This window comes from Dipodomys merriami, unplaced genomic scaffold (assembly GCF_024711535.1).
Source record: "Dipodomys merriami isolate MVZ:Mamm:240054 unplaced genomic scaffold, mDipMer1.0.p SCAF_5, whole genome shotgun sequence".
NCBI classification, from domain to species: Eukaryota; Metazoa; Chordata; class Mammalia; order Rodentia; family Heteromyidae; genus Dipodomys; species Dipodomys merriami.
Genome location: NW_027206068.1, coordinates 67,047,783 through 67,065,664, shown reverse-complemented (window position 1 = coordinate 67,065,664; position 17,882 = coordinate 67,047,783). Strand labels below are relative to the sequence as shown.

The following is a 17,882-nucleotide window of genomic DNA, read 5'->3' as shown; positions in this document are numbered from 1 at the left end:
CCACACTCCAGCTGGCAATGGCTGTGAAGATCCCTGACTCACATTTCTCTTTGGGACTTACCCGTGGGGTGGACGCAAAGAAGAGAGAGTATGTTCAAGGATGTAGACAGGCATTTGGCCAGTTGCTGGTGGTGTTGGTTTTCTGCTCCTCTGTGCCTTAGCTTGCTAGAGTTGATGTGGAAAGTCATCTTAGACTGGGTGGCTTAGGCAAGGGCGATTTGTTTCTCACAGATGGAGAAGCCAGAAATCTGAGATCCAGGCGTGATTGGATTCTAGTGAGAGTTCTCCTGCCTGCCTTCTCATTGTCGAGAGAGGTGGGTGTGGGGTCTTAATCATGGTGAGGGCCCAACCCTCATGACTCACCTACACCTAAGCACCTCCCACAGGAACCGTCTCCAGAATAGCAGTATGGGGAGGTTGGAACATCAACATAGGAATTTGGGGACCACCACAGTTCAGTGGATAGCAGTACCTAATAAGTTTTACACACACACACACACACACACACACACACACACACACACACACACACACACACACACACACACACACACACACACACACACACACACACACACACACACACAGTGGCCTATGTGTGTGTACCTTGCATTTACAATGGCGTAGCTGGCTCCCGTGCCCAGAACTTTGGTGTCACTGTGGCACAAAGTGTGTCTGCAGCCTCCTCTGAGGCTCAGGTCCTCTTTCAGGTTCATGTGGTCGGAAGTGCATCTGGACAATGTGGTGCCTTACTTTTTCCAGAGAGAGCTCTCTGACTTCTATGCCTTATTTTATGGGAGGCTCCTGATGATGTCAGACTCACTCAGGATAAGTTTCCTTTTGACAAACTCAAAGTCAGTTGAGTTGGGACCTTAATTACAGCAACAAAATCTCCTTCACCACAATGGGAGCAGCTCTGAAGGGAGTACCTCATTCATGTTGCACACACCATACTCAAGGGAACAGGGCTGGCTACCTTGGGCCAAGCTTAGAATTCAACCTGCTCTTGCAGGTAAGAGAGAGAGAGTGCCAGGGCTTGTCGGTTTTCTCCATGAAAGCAGATAGACTAAACGATTGTAATTTGGTCAGGGGGGGGGTGGGGGGGGTGGGAAGGGAAGGGCGGGAGGGAGAAGCAGGATCAAAAGTATTATTTTAGGTACTTACATCTAAAATAAATAGAGCCCCAAATCATGAGAGAATAGATATCCCTAAGGACAATCTAAATATAAAAGCATGATTATAGCAGCTCAAGGTGACAATTTGGACTTATACTCTTTGCTAATAGAATATTGTGGGATGCTGTTTTGGTGTTTACCATTGAGATGAGGCTGAAAGAGTCAAAGAGCCAAAACGCTCAATAGCTATGGACAGATGATCATATAAAATAATATTCTATGAAATGAACTCCCAAGAAGAGGAAACAAGAGACTTTTTTTTTTTTTGGTCATGGGGCTTGAACTCTGGGCCTGGGCACTGTCCCTGTGTTCTTCAGCTCAAGGCGAGCACTCTACTGCTTGAGCCACAGTGCCACTTCTGGTTTTCTAGTGGTTTATTGGAGATAAGAGTCTCACCGAGTTTCCTGTCTGGGCTGGCTTTGAACTGAGATCCTCAGATCTCAGCCTCCTGAGTAGCTAGGATTACAGGCGTGAGCCACCTGTGCCCGGCAAGAGACATTTGTTTAGTTGCCATTGTTGCTGCTTTTGTTTTCTTTTCCTTTTGTCTTGTTTGTTAGTTTGTATTTGGGAGGGTGAACAGGTGATACTCATTAGACACTAAGTGGAAAATGAACTGGATATTTTATGGGTGAGGATGAGAGGGAAAGACTCGGAAAGAGCAATGGAAGAGGTGACATGGTTCAAAAAGAATTGTATTGAAGACTCATTTGAGTGCTAGATGCTACTAACAAGGGGAGGCAAAATTAGGAAGTTTCTGCCCATGTAACTTTTAAAGTATCGAGGGAAAAAAATTAGTGACTTGTGTTGCCACTGCCCTATTAGTCATCATTTTCAGCTGAATGTCCTGGTGGGCTACTTATATATTTAATAGGAACCATGTAACCAATGTCTGTCTTCAGGCAGAAAATGTGGCCTCAAGTCCGTTGCCTTTACTATTCCCCCATGACTGTTTAAACTAGGTCTCATTTAATTAAATTAAATGGGGTTGGCTTTTATTTTTTTCTTCTTCAGTGCTGAGGTTCAAACCCAGCACCTTATGCAGGCTAAGTGAGTTGTATCTCCAGCCCCTATATTCCAGTATTTTATAGATAATTGTCTTTCTTATCATTGGAACTACAGAGAATACAGTTTTTCTAATTTAGCTATCGATTATGGATCATTCTATGTATTAACAAATAGCTTCTACAATAACATTTAAAATAGCTACTTAGATATACTTTATGTTATTTAAAGTTTTTTGTGGGTTTTCTTTTTTGGGGTGTGTGTGGGGGGGTGGTGGGTGTGCACGTGTGCACGCACGCATACACATGCACATACCAATACTGGGGCTTGAACTCAGGGCCTGTATGCAGTTTCTTAGCTTTTTATGCTCTAAGGCTAGTGCTCTCCCACTTGAACCACAGCTCCACTTCTGGTTTTCTAGTAGTTAATTGAATCTAAGAGTCTAATAGACTTTCCTGCCTGGGCTGACTTTGAGCCTGAATCCAGAGATCTTAGCTTCTTAAGTAGCTACTCTTACAGGTGCAAGCTACTGACAATAGTCTTATGTGGGCTATTTAAAACCTCTTATAGGTGAGCAGGTAACAAGTCACATTTCTCCACTCCGGTCAGTAAACTGGCCTTTGTGATCCTGATCCTGTGTTTTTGAAAGTCCACCACTCCAATATTCATTGATTCAATGCTTGCTGCTGGCAAAAAGGCCAAACTTGTGCTTTATGTTTACTTTTTCCCTGGTGGGTTCCCAAGGCTACTTGTAGCATTTTTAAATACCTCTTTTGTGAGCTAGCAGCCCTAATAAACAAACCACTTTGTTGAGACTGGGAGTGTTAGCACTGGCACAGTTTCCCCGTTTTACTGTGTGTTGCAGACATCACCAGGCCTCGAGGTGGTCCGGCTGCACCTAACGTCTACACACAGACTCTGTGTGAAGCATTGGGACTTGTTTTTCTTTCCCTTTCCTAAATGGTCCTGCTAGTGGCAAAAAAAAATTTGTTTAAACAACGGCAAGCAAAGGATTAGCGTAAAGCCTAAATTCGAAAAGTTAGTTGGAGCTTTAACCTATTAGAAACCTGATGTGACCAAGGAAAAGAGTTACCTTCAGTGTTAGGATGGATGGGGAAAAGGCTCTTGGGGAGTGGTGGTCATTGGGCAGGAGGAAGCTGCCTCACCCACTGAGGCTGGTCATCAGACAGCTTTGTGCTCTATCCTGCACTGCACGCTGATAATGACAGGAGAGCCACCAAAGAACCAGATTTAACGTGTTGATCCCTTGTGGTGCAGCCAAACCTGTTTTTGAAAGTTTTAAATCACGTTTGGAAGCATACATACAGGGAAATTTTTGGTTGTGATCATGGTGGGAAGAGGGTTGTTTTGCATCTTGTGTCTGGGGACCCTGGAATGTATAGGTCAGACCTCATCAGTGAAAAAAAAAAATCACCTTGACTCAAATACTCACATTGCCTACTTGAGCACCTCTGGAAATTTCAGCATGTTTTGCTTGCTTCCAAGGAATAAAACGTGGAACCATGGTCTTATATTGTCTAGTTCTATCTCTCCATTTTTCGCGAGAGGTTCTACATATCTGAGATGAGCAGGATCTTGGTTGGTGTTTGGGAATATGGGTCAGGAAAAAGTAGTAATTGATACTTTGAGTCTGCTTTCTCTCCATTTCAACTTGGCAAGCGCAAGTTGAGTCATTTATTTACGGATACAAGCCTGCTGGATTGTTTGTCTCCCAGACCAGCTGTGGAGAGGGTGGAAATCATCCAGTACTGTCCAGCTGTTAGCTCAGCCATCCTCAGGGGGGTAGATGCATTGCCAAAAGTGTCACAGAAAAGGTCAAAAAGAGGGAGTTATGGGGAACACTGACTCAGACTTCAGATTTGTTTTCAGGCTATTTTATTCCCTTAGCTGTGAATGGAAGCAGAGGCCACCTACAACACAACTGCTCTCTAAGTGTGAGCTCAGGGGGTGGGTGGGACTTCCCAGACCAGCTGGTTGCACCCCCTTTGTGTTGTATTCCAAGAAGAGTCCTGAAGAAGTCCAGCGAGTTGCCTGGGGATGCGGACTTCTTACATGATTTATTGTGAAGCTCTGTTGGCTGACTTTTTAAGTATTCCCCCATCCCACCAATGCATTACATCATTGCATCATTGCATCATTGCATCATTCAAACCATATGTACTTTCTGAGATGATTGGCTTTGTGGTTATGGGAAAAGAATATTTTAGGCCTAGAAGGCAAATGTTTCCCATTCATGCTGTAGTATGCAGTTATCCATCGCTTGTTAAATCATGAAAAAAATAAATTCAGAAGCACTGATCTACATTGTCTTACGGAGAAGATCCTCAAGTAAGCTGATTGGTAACAGGTCTTAACTTGTGGTGGTTTTATGAGTTTTTCAGAGGGATTCTAGAAAATATTTTCTTTGCTTGTTATAAAAGCCTTACTTAGATCACTAGATTCAATTTATGTTATGACTTCTTTTTTTTCTTTGTCATCAATATTAGATACCCTCCAACACTACCAAGGTAAAATAAGAGGGACAGTAGGACTAAATGATAGGACATAACCACTAATGGTGAAAGCACTGAGAAGGATGCTGAGGCTCAGAGAAAAGTCTGAGAACTTCAACATACCCATTTGGGAAGGATTTAGTGGCTACTGTTTCAAATCAGGATAAAGAACTTTGAGTGTGACTAGATGTTTTCTCAACGAAGATATTCCATTTTACTCTCTTTGTGCCATTCTCTTTTGTTTGGGGGGCCTGAAGGGAGGGCTTTTAGTTTTTATTTCTTGAAAGTTCTAACAAGGATTTATTTTTGTATAACAGAGTTAAAGTATGGTGAAATGGAAAAGAGGGAGAAACATTTCCTACTTCCCACATAGGAAGTGGAAGTGAAAGAATCAAAATGGCAGCTATAGCTTTTAAACTTTCCTAAGCTGGGCAAATACACGTCATCATGTCAGTCTAGTGACTCCTCATCTTTAGACAATGGTTTCCATTGGGTAAGATGGGTGAGGTCCACTTAAGCCACAGGTACCTTTTTTTGTCAGACATGCCTTTTATGATTCCCGTTTCTCCCATTTGTAAAGAGTTCCCAGGGGAGAGAATGAGTTGTAATATTCAATGTGCATCTTATGAAACTAGGAAAATGGAGGGGAGAGGTTGGGAGAGAATGATGAAAGGGGTGACATGGATCCAGTTGCACTTACTTATCATCTATTTATTGAATGGTCATTCCTTTGTACAACTACTTAAAGGTTATATACGTATATATTTTATATGTAACCTGTATGTGTTATATGTACATATATTATATATAATATATATTTAATTGTTCCTAGATCTTCTGGTCCTTTTTGCCATCATTCCACTAAGGTAGGAGCTTGGTAATTCAGTTTAAGCTGGCCAGTTCCTTTATCAAAGTTAGGGTGAGGGTTTGCATAAATTCATATTTACATAATCAATAAAGGGCAGCTTGGATGAATCAGAGCATTCTGAAGAAATACAAAGGTTTCCCATGTACTGTTTGTCTCCACATTGTTGTTTGTCTCCACAGGTGTATAACCATCCCCAGTTATCTACATCTTGCACCGGAATGGTCTATTTCTTACAGCTGAAAGAAGATGACACATCATTCCCACCCAAAGGGGTTTATACTTAGCCATGTAGATTCAGTGGCTTTGGACAAATGTATAACAACCTGTATTCAATATTATAAAATCATACAGAGTAGTGCCCTACCCTGATAATTCTCCGTTCCTTCTACTTGTCCCTATCCATCCCTCAAAGTAACTCTTTTAACAAAACATAGACTATATCCTACTGATGGATTTATAGGAGGGCATCTTTAAATAGCATCTTTTGATGTCTTTATAATTTATCACTTATCAAAATAGACATGTTTCTCGGGATAGGGATTTTAAAAGACATTCTGTTTCTGCCTGTCAGATTTCTGTAAAACAAATATCACGGCCCCAAAGCAAAATAAAACCCAGGAAACATTCCTTCTAAACTCCAGACTTCTTTTGTAATAAGATCTCCAAGGCTTATCCATTTTTTTTTACTTAAAGAAATACATAAATGCATGTAAATGTTAGGGTCAGAAACAAATTGGGCATGTTTGACATTTTTTTTTGTAATGAGTTTTGATTTGTGAGCCTTTTTCTTTCTCTCTTTTGAGTCTTTTTCTTAATACGTAGACAAAGTTGCTTTATTCTTCCTGGTTAGCCTCTGGCACTTGTGTAAGAACTTGTCAGGTCTAAGGCCATAGGGAGTTCCTTTCTCTCCCTGCAGGGGTTGGAGGAGGGCAGGTTGGTGGCCACCAGAGTCTTGGGGCTCCATCCTGAGCTACACAGAACTGTGTTTTGTTGGAGGGAGAGGTTGGTTTCTTAAGTGAGCTTGAGGTGTGTCCTCTAAATCATTTCTTGTCAGCTCGCCCTACCACATTCCCTGCTTTGGTGGCTGCAATCTTTGAGTGTTTTGTGCTCCACTCAGGCTTCTAGTTACAGTTTTTGATTTGGAAATACAAAGGCCTCTTCTGCCTAACGCCATCTTGTTAGCCAGAGGCTCATGGCAAAGGTGATCCTGTTTCCCAGATTTGGGGGTGGAGCATGGGGCTGGAGATGGATGCAAGGTTCAGACTGGACTCAGTTCTGCATTCCTCCCATCTGAACCCCAGCACCCACTGTGCCTCAAGAGCAGGGGTCAGAGGGGCAAATAAAACAAACCCATAATGGAGAAAGAGGGCCTCTCCCCTCCTCCTCCCAAGTAGAAAAGCTTTCGAAGCTCCCTTTTATGTTGCCTTTGACATTTTGGAGAATTATAGGGTATTGTAGCAGAATGGGTGGTTAGCTCTGCCCTGTCACTGTTTGGGTATGATTACTACTATCCCTGCTGGCAGGGCTCAAACTCAGATGCATAGATTCCCCTCCTCCCATTCAAGACATACTGCAAGAGTTGGGTCCTTGAATCCGTGAGAGGTGATAATCTATGAATCTAGTTTAAAATCCACTCCACCACCTCATCAGCACAAGCACATACATCCACACCTAGCACGTGCATAGTTCTAGAGAGAAGGAAACTAAGTCCCCGGGAGTTGAGTGACATCCAGTGGGGTATAGTGCTAAGACTAGAATTTATATCTTTGCTTGGTCCAGCTCTACCTTCCACCAAAGAGGTTTGCTGGGCTGATGCCAGGAAGCACAAAGCCTTAGAAGGTACCTAATGGGCACCTTCTGTGGGACACAGGACCGGAACACCAGGTAACTTGTTTCATGGAAAGGGACGGTCCTCTGTGTTCATGACAGACCTTTCTTCATCTTTGGAAAGAGGATGTTGGGTGCTTCAAAGGGGCTGGATTTCCAGCTGAGTCATAGAGTTGATAAGGCTGACTGATAAAATATTTAGGTAAGATGGAGATGAAAAGCATATCAAAGAAAATTAAAGTATGTCAAATTAAGAGAGGCTTACTCTAAGTCTCTTTCTGTCCAGGGAAGATCAATCTAGGTCATCTAGGATTATTTTATAAAGTAAATAAATTTGTTTTTATCTGCAGTTGTTTCCTAGTGGGTAAAGAGGAAATGTCAGAGATGAAATATCAACCTTTATTGTTTTGATTGTTAATTTGTAAAATCGCTATCCAGTGAGGTGTGAGGTGTGTGTGTATGTGTGTGTGTATACACCGATATGTGCCAGTACTGGGGCTTGATCTCAGGGCCTTACCCTTTCTTGTTTAAAGCTGGCTCTGTATCACTTGAGCCACAGCTCCACTAACAGTTTTGTGGTGGTTAGTTGGAGATGAATTTAAGGACTTTTCTGCCTGGACTGGATTCAAACCTCAGTTCTTACTTAGCCTCCTGAGTAGCTCGGATTACAGGCATGAACCACCAGCCTGGCATTTAATCCTGTCTACATCCTCATGAGTGAGCATCAGCATCCTGTCTTGCAGTTGTTAAAACTCTTGAATCAAGTGCTAGCAACTAATATCTAATCCTAGCCACTGGAGAGGTTGAAATCAGGAGGACTGAGGTTCAAGGTCATCCTAAGCCTAAAAGTCCTCAAAATTCCATCTCCACAGAGGGAAGCTGGACAAGATGACATGAGCCTATTATTCCAGAAACTGTGGGATATGCTTGTATGAGAAGCAAGACAATACCCAAAAATTAATCAGCAAAAAATAAAACAAACATATCTGGAGATGTGGTTCAAGTGGTAGACTGCCAGTCTTATTAAGCTCAAGGCCCTGAGTGCAAGCCCAGAACAAAACAAACCCTCTCCATGCAACTGGGTAGTGAGGCTCCAATGCCTCTTTCCTAGGACCACGCAATGTGGGAAAGTCCAACTAATTTGACATAAGAGGATTGTAGTTAATGGTCTCCCTATAGCTGACTAGAATCTCGGAATGTGGGTTGAAAACAAACTTTCCTGGAATGTTGTGACCCTTGAATAAGAAGTACTTTCTAAACTCATAAAGCTTGATTAAACCATTAGAGAGAATGGGCAACATGGTATCGTTCCATTCTCTTGAAAGAACTAAAGTATGGGGCTGGGAAGGTGGCTCAGTGGTAGGGCACTTGCCTTGCATGCTCAAGGCCCTGGGTTTGATTCCTCAGTACCACATAAGAAAAAAGCCAGAAGTGGCGCTGTGGCTCAAGTGGTAGAGTGCTAGCCTTGAGCTGAAGAGCTGAGGGACAGCGCCCAGGCCCAGAGTTCAGGCCCCATGACCGGACCTCTCCCCCCACCCCCCCCCAAAAAAAAGAAAGAAAGAACTAAAGTACATTTTTTATAATCTTTGAGTATTTTACTGAAGTGTTGCAGGATCTAAGAAGACCTCTCCTTTTGAGGATAACTGTTCCTTTCTCTGGTTTCTGGCCACCAGGACCAGAATGCTTGTTTCTGGCTGGTATGATGATGAGCTGGTACTGACCCCAAACCTGTACCAGCACTGGCAGTTGCTCTTTTCTGCTGAGTCCAAAACCCCAGCTTCTAAAGAGACCCAGACAGAGCCCTTTGGCAGGGCGAATCTCGGTGTCTGGTGGTACTGGATGAGCACTTTCTAAGCCCTGGCCCTCCTCGGTGCTTATCTATGCTTAAGTCCCCAGCTGGGTGGGTGGGCACAGTTGATCCTTGCTCGTGGGGAGATTCTTTTCTGCAAAGGGGACTGTCATCATCATGCACTTGGTAACAACTGTGGGATTCTTTCAGGATTGCCTGTCATTAGGGCTAAATTGTTTCATAACATGATAATTGGTGTATTATCCAAAGTAGAGGGAGCCTGGGGAAGGTGAGCAGAGCTTGAGATAGTTTATTATTGGTTATCCAGGGATGTTCATGAAAACATTCATTAGTGCTTCTCAGGAGAGAGAAAACAATGCCAGCAGCCAAGCCAGTCCTAGGCAGCTTTGCTTCGCTTCCAGATAGAGCAGAATTCCAGAAGGCTGACAGAACAGGCCAGTGTTTGTAACCCAGGGGGCAGGATTGTGGTTTGGAACTGGAGGGACTGTGAGTTCAGTCCTTGCCTTTGCATTTTACTCTCTGTTCTTTTTCCTTTTGTGGTTTTAATTTGGGTCTTCAGAGGAGCTCCATTGAACACTGCAAAGCATCCCGTTGGACAGGCTCTGAAGAGATGCTTGGGAATGTGACGCTGACTTCCGACTCTCATGTAATTAGGAAATCTGCTGCTAACCTCAGTCTTGCTGTGGCTCCTCTCCTTGCTTGGTTAGCAGCTTTACTTGGGAGTTGGTTAGACATGAAGGCTCTTGGGCTCTGCCTAGACCTATGAATCAGAACATATGTCTTAAGATTTCCCCCATGTAGTCCATATGTATGTATCTAGAGATTTGAGTCACTAGCCCAAACAGTAGTGGATCTGGGAAAGAGCTTTTCTGTCTTATCTATCTTGCCTTCCTAGTGTCTTTCTAAAGTTAACATTTGGTAACTACAAAATCAGAATTTTCCTCCCACGTGGGCTTATTTGGACTTCGAGGGACTGTGTTAACTACTAGGGCTAAAAGATTATGAAGAGGGGTGATGAATAGAGTAGAGGTGACCTTCAATGACTGACAGAGGAAGTGAGAACAGATGGCTGGTGGAGATCTTCTGTATAGAAATGCACTGTCTGGAGACACTTTTGTCTTTAGACCCTGGGGAGTATTAATGGCATCTAGTGGACAGAGACCAAGGATGCTGCTAAACATCTCAATATACAGTACAACAGCCCCACCCTGAAAAGAATTCCCTAGTCCACTATGTCAGTTACTTAGGTTGAGAAATGCTCTTCTGCAGATCCTTGCACCACAGGTGCATGGGCCTTTGGTTCCTTCAGAGTAGGGCAGTAGAACAAGAGATCTAGAAATCCCAGGGATTATCAACTATTCCTGCCTCATGTCCATAGCATATGGATGGATGGGAAGTTCATGATATTGGAGAGAGACAGTGAGAGTAAATAAGAAGATAATGGGAAAACTAGATAGGAACAAAGTCCAGGCAGTAGAAGAATACAGAGAACCTGACTCTTGAGTGTTTTCTGTCGCTCTAAGAAATGCCTAAGATGATCAACTTATGAAGGGAAATTCTTTTAGCTTCTTATTTGGGGGACATTAGCCTATAGTTGGCTCTGTGCTTTAGGCAAGGCAGCACAGCATGGGATAGGGGGAAGGCTCATAGAAGAGCTTGACTGTCCACCTCCTGGTTGAAAAGTGACCCCGAGAAAAAGAAAGAGACAAGGATCCTACAGACCTCATGAAGGGCACGCCCCCAGTGTCCTGATAATCTCCTACTAGCCCCACCCAACCTTTATGTAAGAGGTAATAGGTCCTGAAGGTCTGGATAACACCATAGGCTAGAGACCAAGACTCTTAACACATGGACCGGTGGGGTGATTCCAAATCTAGACTATTCCACTGCCTCTGATGCCTTTGATCTTGGCTGTAATCACGCCTGATGCTATGAGACTGGGGGGCAGCTTCTTCACAGACACTGCCAGTGGGGAATGTGGCACATCCCGACGGCATCATCCCCCAGGGACTCACACTGCCCTCCATCTACACTCTTCTCAGTGTGTTTCAGCCATTCTTCTCCTCGAGAAGTGGAGCCTATTTTCCTAACCCATGAGCCCTGGTTTGTGACTTCCTTTGGAGGCTATGGAGGTGGTGGTGTCATGTGACTTCTGGAAACCACTCAGATGTTGTATCAATCACAGAACCTTTCTGTGACCACAAGAGGAAGCCCAGCCTGACCCAGTCAACTGCCCGGGCCAGCCCCATCCTCAGCTCACCCTCCATCCAGTTCAATGAGGCAGTATCAGGAAACCCCAGTGAAATCAGCTCATTCAACCAGCCTAACCACAGATGAGCAAGGAATAATAAATCAGGGCTATTTTAAGCCATTAAACTTGTGGTTTGCTAGACAGAAATAGACCAATGGATATCATACATAAGTGACTTTACATAACGAAGTGCTGGATGTTTTTTGCTTCAGAGGATGTGCGTAGAGTACGGATCAGGTGATGGTTAAGGGAAACTCAGTTGTTCTTCTGTTGTTTCTTGCAGCACTTCTCCGAACTTCTGGATGAGTTTTCCCAGAATGTCTTGGGTCAGCTCCTGAATGACCCTTTCCTCTCGGAGAAGAGCGTGTCGATGGAGGTGGAGCCATCTCCTACATCCCCAGCACCTCTCATCCAAGCTGAGCACAGCTACTCCCTGTGCGAGGAGCCCCGGGCCCAGTCACCTTTCACCCACACGGCCACCAGCGACAGCTTCAATGATGGTAAAAACGCAAAGCCGGGAAACGCATGGGACATGGGTCCCTTGGATTGTAACTCCTTCAGAGGGTAGCGTGTGGGCCATGTTAGCATCGGTACCCACATTAGCTATATACCTTCTGTGTGTAAGACCTGGTACTAGGCTGTGGGAAATACTGAGCCTCAGGAGGTATTTCTTCCTACTAGGCTGTGTCCCTGTAAAATTGCTGTAACTGGATGGTGGTAATTACTTTCTATGATCCTGTGGCTGGGGTCACAGAGTAGACATTTTCAAATCAGCCTGTCTTCTTTTGGTAATAATTCCTACAGGTCCAGTAAGTCTATTGTTTCAAGAGATCACATCATTTTTTGTTTTTTGTTTTTTTCTGATAAAGGATTTTTCTTTGACTGCTGTTAATCTTAGGAGCTTCTTAGGCTGGAATGTTCCAATCCTAGAATGTTCCATGGACCTCGTTTGTCTGGGATTGTGATGAACATTCTTAGACTTCTCTTGGTTATATAATCATGTTCATCAGCAATGTCATGAGTAAGGTATTGTTGAAGTTCTGTTTTTCTAATTTTAGATTTCTTGAAGTGTTTTGATTATTATTCTATAGGTCTTTAATTGGTATATGTTCCACCTTCCAAATTTTCCAAGGCAGATATATGCATTTCTTATTGAAGTGTTTTGTTTTCTTAGAGTGAGAGCTAGATACTTTTAAGTTCTTAGAATAGGTTCTGAAGACTCTCAGTACCATATATGACTTCTTCACAGGAGAACGTCGGGCTGGGGAATCTTGCTGACTTAATTTTCTTCTGGGTTTTGAGCACCTTTGATCATGCCACTACTTCAGATCGAACACAGGGCCTTGCCCTTTCACGACGTTTTCCTCATGACTGGCACTGTACACTTGAACCACACCTCCAGTTGCCTCCTCCTCCTTACACTGTGCATGCATGGCAGATTATTCTGTTGATGGCTTCGTACAGAGCAAGTTTCTTCATGCTCGCTTTCAGTTAAAGGCCAATACCTCTCCTTCTTGAATTAGCATAAGGAAGTGCTTCTCAGAGCTACTACAGTCCTCAAAGGAATACAAACTCTCAGGCCAGGAAACTATCCTACCTTGGGATAGAGAATGTTATAGGTATTAAAACTTCTCTTGGATACATTTCTTCTTTGAGTAAGTTGCCTAATACACAGGCCGGGAAATGGGGCCTCATGATCTCAGTGAAAGGAATGCTGAGAATCTGTTAGTGGATTCTTTCATGGCTAGACCCAGATAAAGCCTTAATCTTACGTTCAGATTATTTGTTTTTCTGATGAAAATTTAAGTGCACGATACTTAATCCTTCTCTGTAGATGTCAGCTTTTTTCCTAACCTCAGATCAGAATGAGATGCAGTACATGGAAGGCTCCTCAGAAGACAAAGAACTGAAATCACTAGAGGACATAGGGTTGCTTAGAGAACTCAAAGCATGTCTACATCTTAGCATTTCACCAAATCATTTTCTTCTTCCATGCCATATGTCTCTTCTCCTTTTGTCCTCTTCCTCCTGTTCTCCTTTTTCCTCCTCCTTTCCTTTCTTCCTCTGCTTCTTTTCTCCTGCTTCTTCTCCTTTTTATCTGTTTTCCCCAATCCCTCCTGCTCTCTGGTCCTGCTTCTTCCTCAAGTTTCCTTTCTGATATAGGAATGGTGCCACAGCCTGGTGCCCGGCATCCTCAGAATGAGGGATCCACTGTAATACCTTTTCTCACTTAGCCAGGGAAGTGATTTTGCTGGTTACATGGGACAGCACTGAGCCATTGTGGTGAGCGACTGTACAAAACGGGGAATAGGCAAATACCAGTCAGCAGGGATCACTGGGTGCCAACCTGGAAGCTGACTTCCACATCTCTCCTCAGTGATGTCCAGTAGGTGACCTTCGTCCATGTCTGAACTCCTTCATTTCATATTATCAGTGCCTTATATTGTAACCACTCATTCACCAAGTTCACTGAGTTCACATGTCAGGTACTATAGCAAATCAAAGGACAAACATTTGCTCATTGCTCTCACAGAATGTATCAAGTGGCGAAGGATTAGAATTGTATAATTAGTGGTTAAAGTTATGTGCTGTACAGGCACACCTTGTTTCAGATTTTTCACACTCACTACCAGTGATTACTTAACTTTCCTAACACATAGCTTCGTTGCCAATTACTTTATGTCTTCTTCTTTGAGGATTTGGTATGATAATATATTTCAATGAATGAGCCCACGACCTGGCTTCTGTTACAACTGTGATTATTTGAATCCAACCTGAGGTATTCAGGAAGGCTTTGGAGAGGATGTCTCAATTTATCAACCCACATTCTACAATGAACAGTAGTGGGTGCCTAGCTCTTCAACTTATAACAGCTTGCTTTCTGTTAGTTTGTTCTTTATGTGTCGGTCAGATTTAGTGAATCTGCTTTAAGTTATGATTCTCTGGAGGCAGATATGAACTACAATCCAGGAGGAACTGCTTTCTGAGGACTGATGGATGGAAATGTCTTTTTAGATAGTGGTTAAGGTACTTTACACAGCTATCATGCTCAGAGGTGATCTGAAGTTGGTTCAATATTTACCTTTTCATATTACTTCCCTGTTACAGAATCCCAGATGACTTCCCATTGTTTTTTATGATGAAGCTGAGCTCATGCCCATGGGTTGGCAGGCCTTCGGGAGCTGATCTGATCACCCTTCCCAGCCTTCGTCCTGTTACTGCTGTCCATTTGGTTCTAGCATTGGCTCTTCCACTCTACATCCTTTCTTCATACTCTTCTCTCTCCTTGGAAGTACCCATCACCTTGTCTGCATCCTCTACTCACCCCTCCCATCTAGAAGTTTGTCCCCTTTCATACTAGTTCCATCCTACCTTGCTGCTGCTTGCAAAGGGATGATTATGATTACACTTGTACACTTGTATTTTGGGGGCATCTATATGGTTATTGGTTCTCTTTTATATGTTGAGTTGCCTGAGAACAAGTAGAACTCTGAGTCTGACACCTAGCCCTGTGCTTGCTGTTGAATGTGTCCACCCAACATTTATTTCATTGCATCACCTGTGGAACAGGTGTTAAGAGCAGAAGGTATGGAAGACTGAGTGCATCCCTGACCTGTGCTGATGGGGTGATGGGGGATGCTTATTCTGCTCTCCCTGTCCCATCTTTACCCATACAGATACATGGCAGCAGTATGTAATCAAGATGGTAGCTCTTGGCTGCTAGTCGGTGTCCCGTACAGAATCAAGCACAGTGCAGATGGAAGTGGGTGTCTTATAAATGCGTGATGGTTCATTTTTTAAATTAAATTCCATAGTTCCTCTTTTGAGTACCAACATCATAGATGGCAGTCAGTCATATGCAGCAAAATAGAAAAGCAATAGGGAGTTTCTGGGGAGGTGAGAGTTGAAATTTGAACGAGGATAAACCTTCTATTGAAGGTGACATTAGCAAAGGTCAGCAGAAGAGGGGGGCAAGAGCCACCTGTATATCTCAGGAGAAAGATTTTAGGTAGCGGGATCAGCAGGTGCAAAGGCCCTGTGAGCAGAAGTAATAAACAGTAATACATTGATGCCGGGTTTGTGTTCCGATAACTAATATCTGTTCAGCAGCCTCACTGTTCTAGAGTTCACAGGTTGGAGATGGCCTAATTAGATTAGCTCAGCAGACTGACTTTTCCTGTTAATTCCACATACATATTTTGAGGCCTTCCTGTGTGAATGGCACTGTTTTAGGTACTTGCGGGACACAGTAGTGAAACTTAGATCCGGTCTATAGAAGTGAAAATACTTTGTATCCAGATACCCAGTCAGACAGAATGTGAGCTGTGTCCCAAGAGGAAATCAAGCCGGAAATTCCCAGGAGTGAAAGTGCACTCATTGAGGATCCCAGAAAAGGTGGATGGATGAGGCAGAATTTCATGTAGTCCTTGGAGCATGGCCTCAAGTTAGTCCCAGCAGGAACGGCTGGAGGAAAGCAGATGGAGAGCGGGACCCAAACATTCAGGGTTCCTTCCTTTTCTGTCACTAGTTGTTTTTTTTTTTTGTTGTTTTGTTTTGGTCATTGTTGTTGTTTTGTGCTAGTCCTATGGCATGAACTCCAGACATGGGCTTTTTTGCTCAAAGTTAGCACTCTACCACTGAGCTATAGAGCTATACCCCTACTTCCAGCTGTTTGGGTGGTTCACTGGAGATAAGAGTCTCATGGATTTTCTTGCCTGGGGTGGTTTTGAACCGTAGCCTCAAGATCTCAGTCTCCAGACTAGCTAGGATTGTACGTGTGGCTACCAGCACCCGGCCTGTTACTAGTTTTTAATTTTTGTTTTAGCCAGTGTAAATGTACAGATCGGAGTCATGGATAGATGTCTATGGCGGGTAGGGTGAGGGGAAATAGTAGTACTTCTTTTACAGGAAGCTTTTCTTATCATGAGGGCAAAGCACATACTGTTCAGTTCCCTAGCTTGTACCTTGTTCTGTTTTTGATTGTGTGTTTCTAACAGGCTGACCTGGTCATTTTCTGGGAAGATGCAGACTGGGTTAGGTAGAGTTCACAAAGGGTTTCTGGTCCATAGTCCATCTTTGTGAACGTCCTGATACTTTCTCTGAGCAAAAACTACCTTCCTAGGCCGGCAAAGGCATTTTTATAAGTAGAGGATCACCAATAGGGAAGGGAAACTGTTTGAGATGTATGATATCGAAGTGGAGGGTGAACAGAGCGCTAGTGGCTCATTCCTGATTCCTAGCTCCTCAGGCTAAGATCTGAGGATCCAGGTTTGAAGCCAGTCCATGCAGATAAATCTGAGAGACTCTAAAATCAACCAGCAAAAAGTTAGAACTGGAGGTAGAACTCAAGTGGTAGAGCACCAGACTTGAGCTAAAAGGCTCAGGAAGAGCGTGAGGCCCTGAGTTCAAGCCCCGGTACTCTCAAAAGAACCAGCACAAAAAGTTAAGGTGAATAAACAAAGGAGCAACTTGCCCAGCAAAGCATCATCTAGGTTCTGGCTTCAATTGTGTTTCTGACTCTTGATAATAGGCAAGTATTCGGGAAGAGAAATTATCTTATTCATTTGAGTACCATCTTGCATTCTTCTTAAAAGGTGAACAAAAGCAACCCTTCCCAAATGCAGGAGCCCTCTCAAAGCAGATAACCACCCAATGAAGAAGTATGACTGCTCTTCAGCCAATATGGAAATATATACCATTTAGAGTAGCTGTTTGCATTAAATCTGATGTTCTTTTCTCTTGACAGTAGCCTAGGCAAAACTGAGTCCTTGCCTCTCGTGAAGGATACTTGGGTTTTCTGTCTCGTTTTAACTTAAATCAAAACTAATTCTTCTAAAATTGCCTCTAAGTCTGAAACTAAGTGGTAAGACACAGAGACAAATAGATAGAGGCTTAGTGTATTAGAATTTTTTTATCTTTTCTCTCGTTCTCCCCTTTTTTTCTTTGTCCTTCATACTATAACCCTTCTCTTTCTTCCTCTCTTCCTTCCTTATTGTTTCTTAATTTCCCCCAATCTATTCCACTCTCTTCTTGAACCTCACAGCAATCATAAATTACAGGGTAAATGTAGATGTTCATATCCTATCATTTTCTCACAAACCTCAGACAGATCCTAAAATGGTATATACAAAATCTGGGGCTATCTCTAGTTGTTAATTTTTTTTTTTTTTTAGTAAGAGGCTTTATAACTTTCTTTAGGTTCTTGTAAGATTTGGGGGCCAAAAAAAGGGGGGGAGGGTGGAGAGAAACACTAGTCTATGATTATGTAGATGACATCCATTTCTGGGCTGGCTGTGACAGGGGGCTTTTCTGCAAATCCCAGAGCTAAAGAACTTCACGTGGTTCAGCAACCAACCACAGGCGTGAGGTCTCAGAACATGGCTCACCCCGAGAGACCGCCACCACACGCCTGCCCATCTCACTTCATGGTAAGCAG

At 43.3% G+C, this 17,882-nt stretch overlaps 1 protein-coding gene across 1 annotated transcript in view; it reads left to right on the top strand.

Annotated features, from left to right (window-relative positions):
• The window catches only part of Creb3l2 (cAMP responsive element binding protein 3 like 2), a 112,272-nt gene that overhangs the window by 48,579 nt on the left and 45,811 nt on the right, over nt 1-17,882 (top strand). Inside the window, exon 2 of the mRNA XM_069996862.1 lies at nt 11,730-11,946. Within this exon, the coding sequence (XP_069852963.1) occupies nt 11,730-11,946 (217 nt within the window). The remainder of the gene's footprint in view (nt 1-11,729; nt 11,947-17,882) is intronic.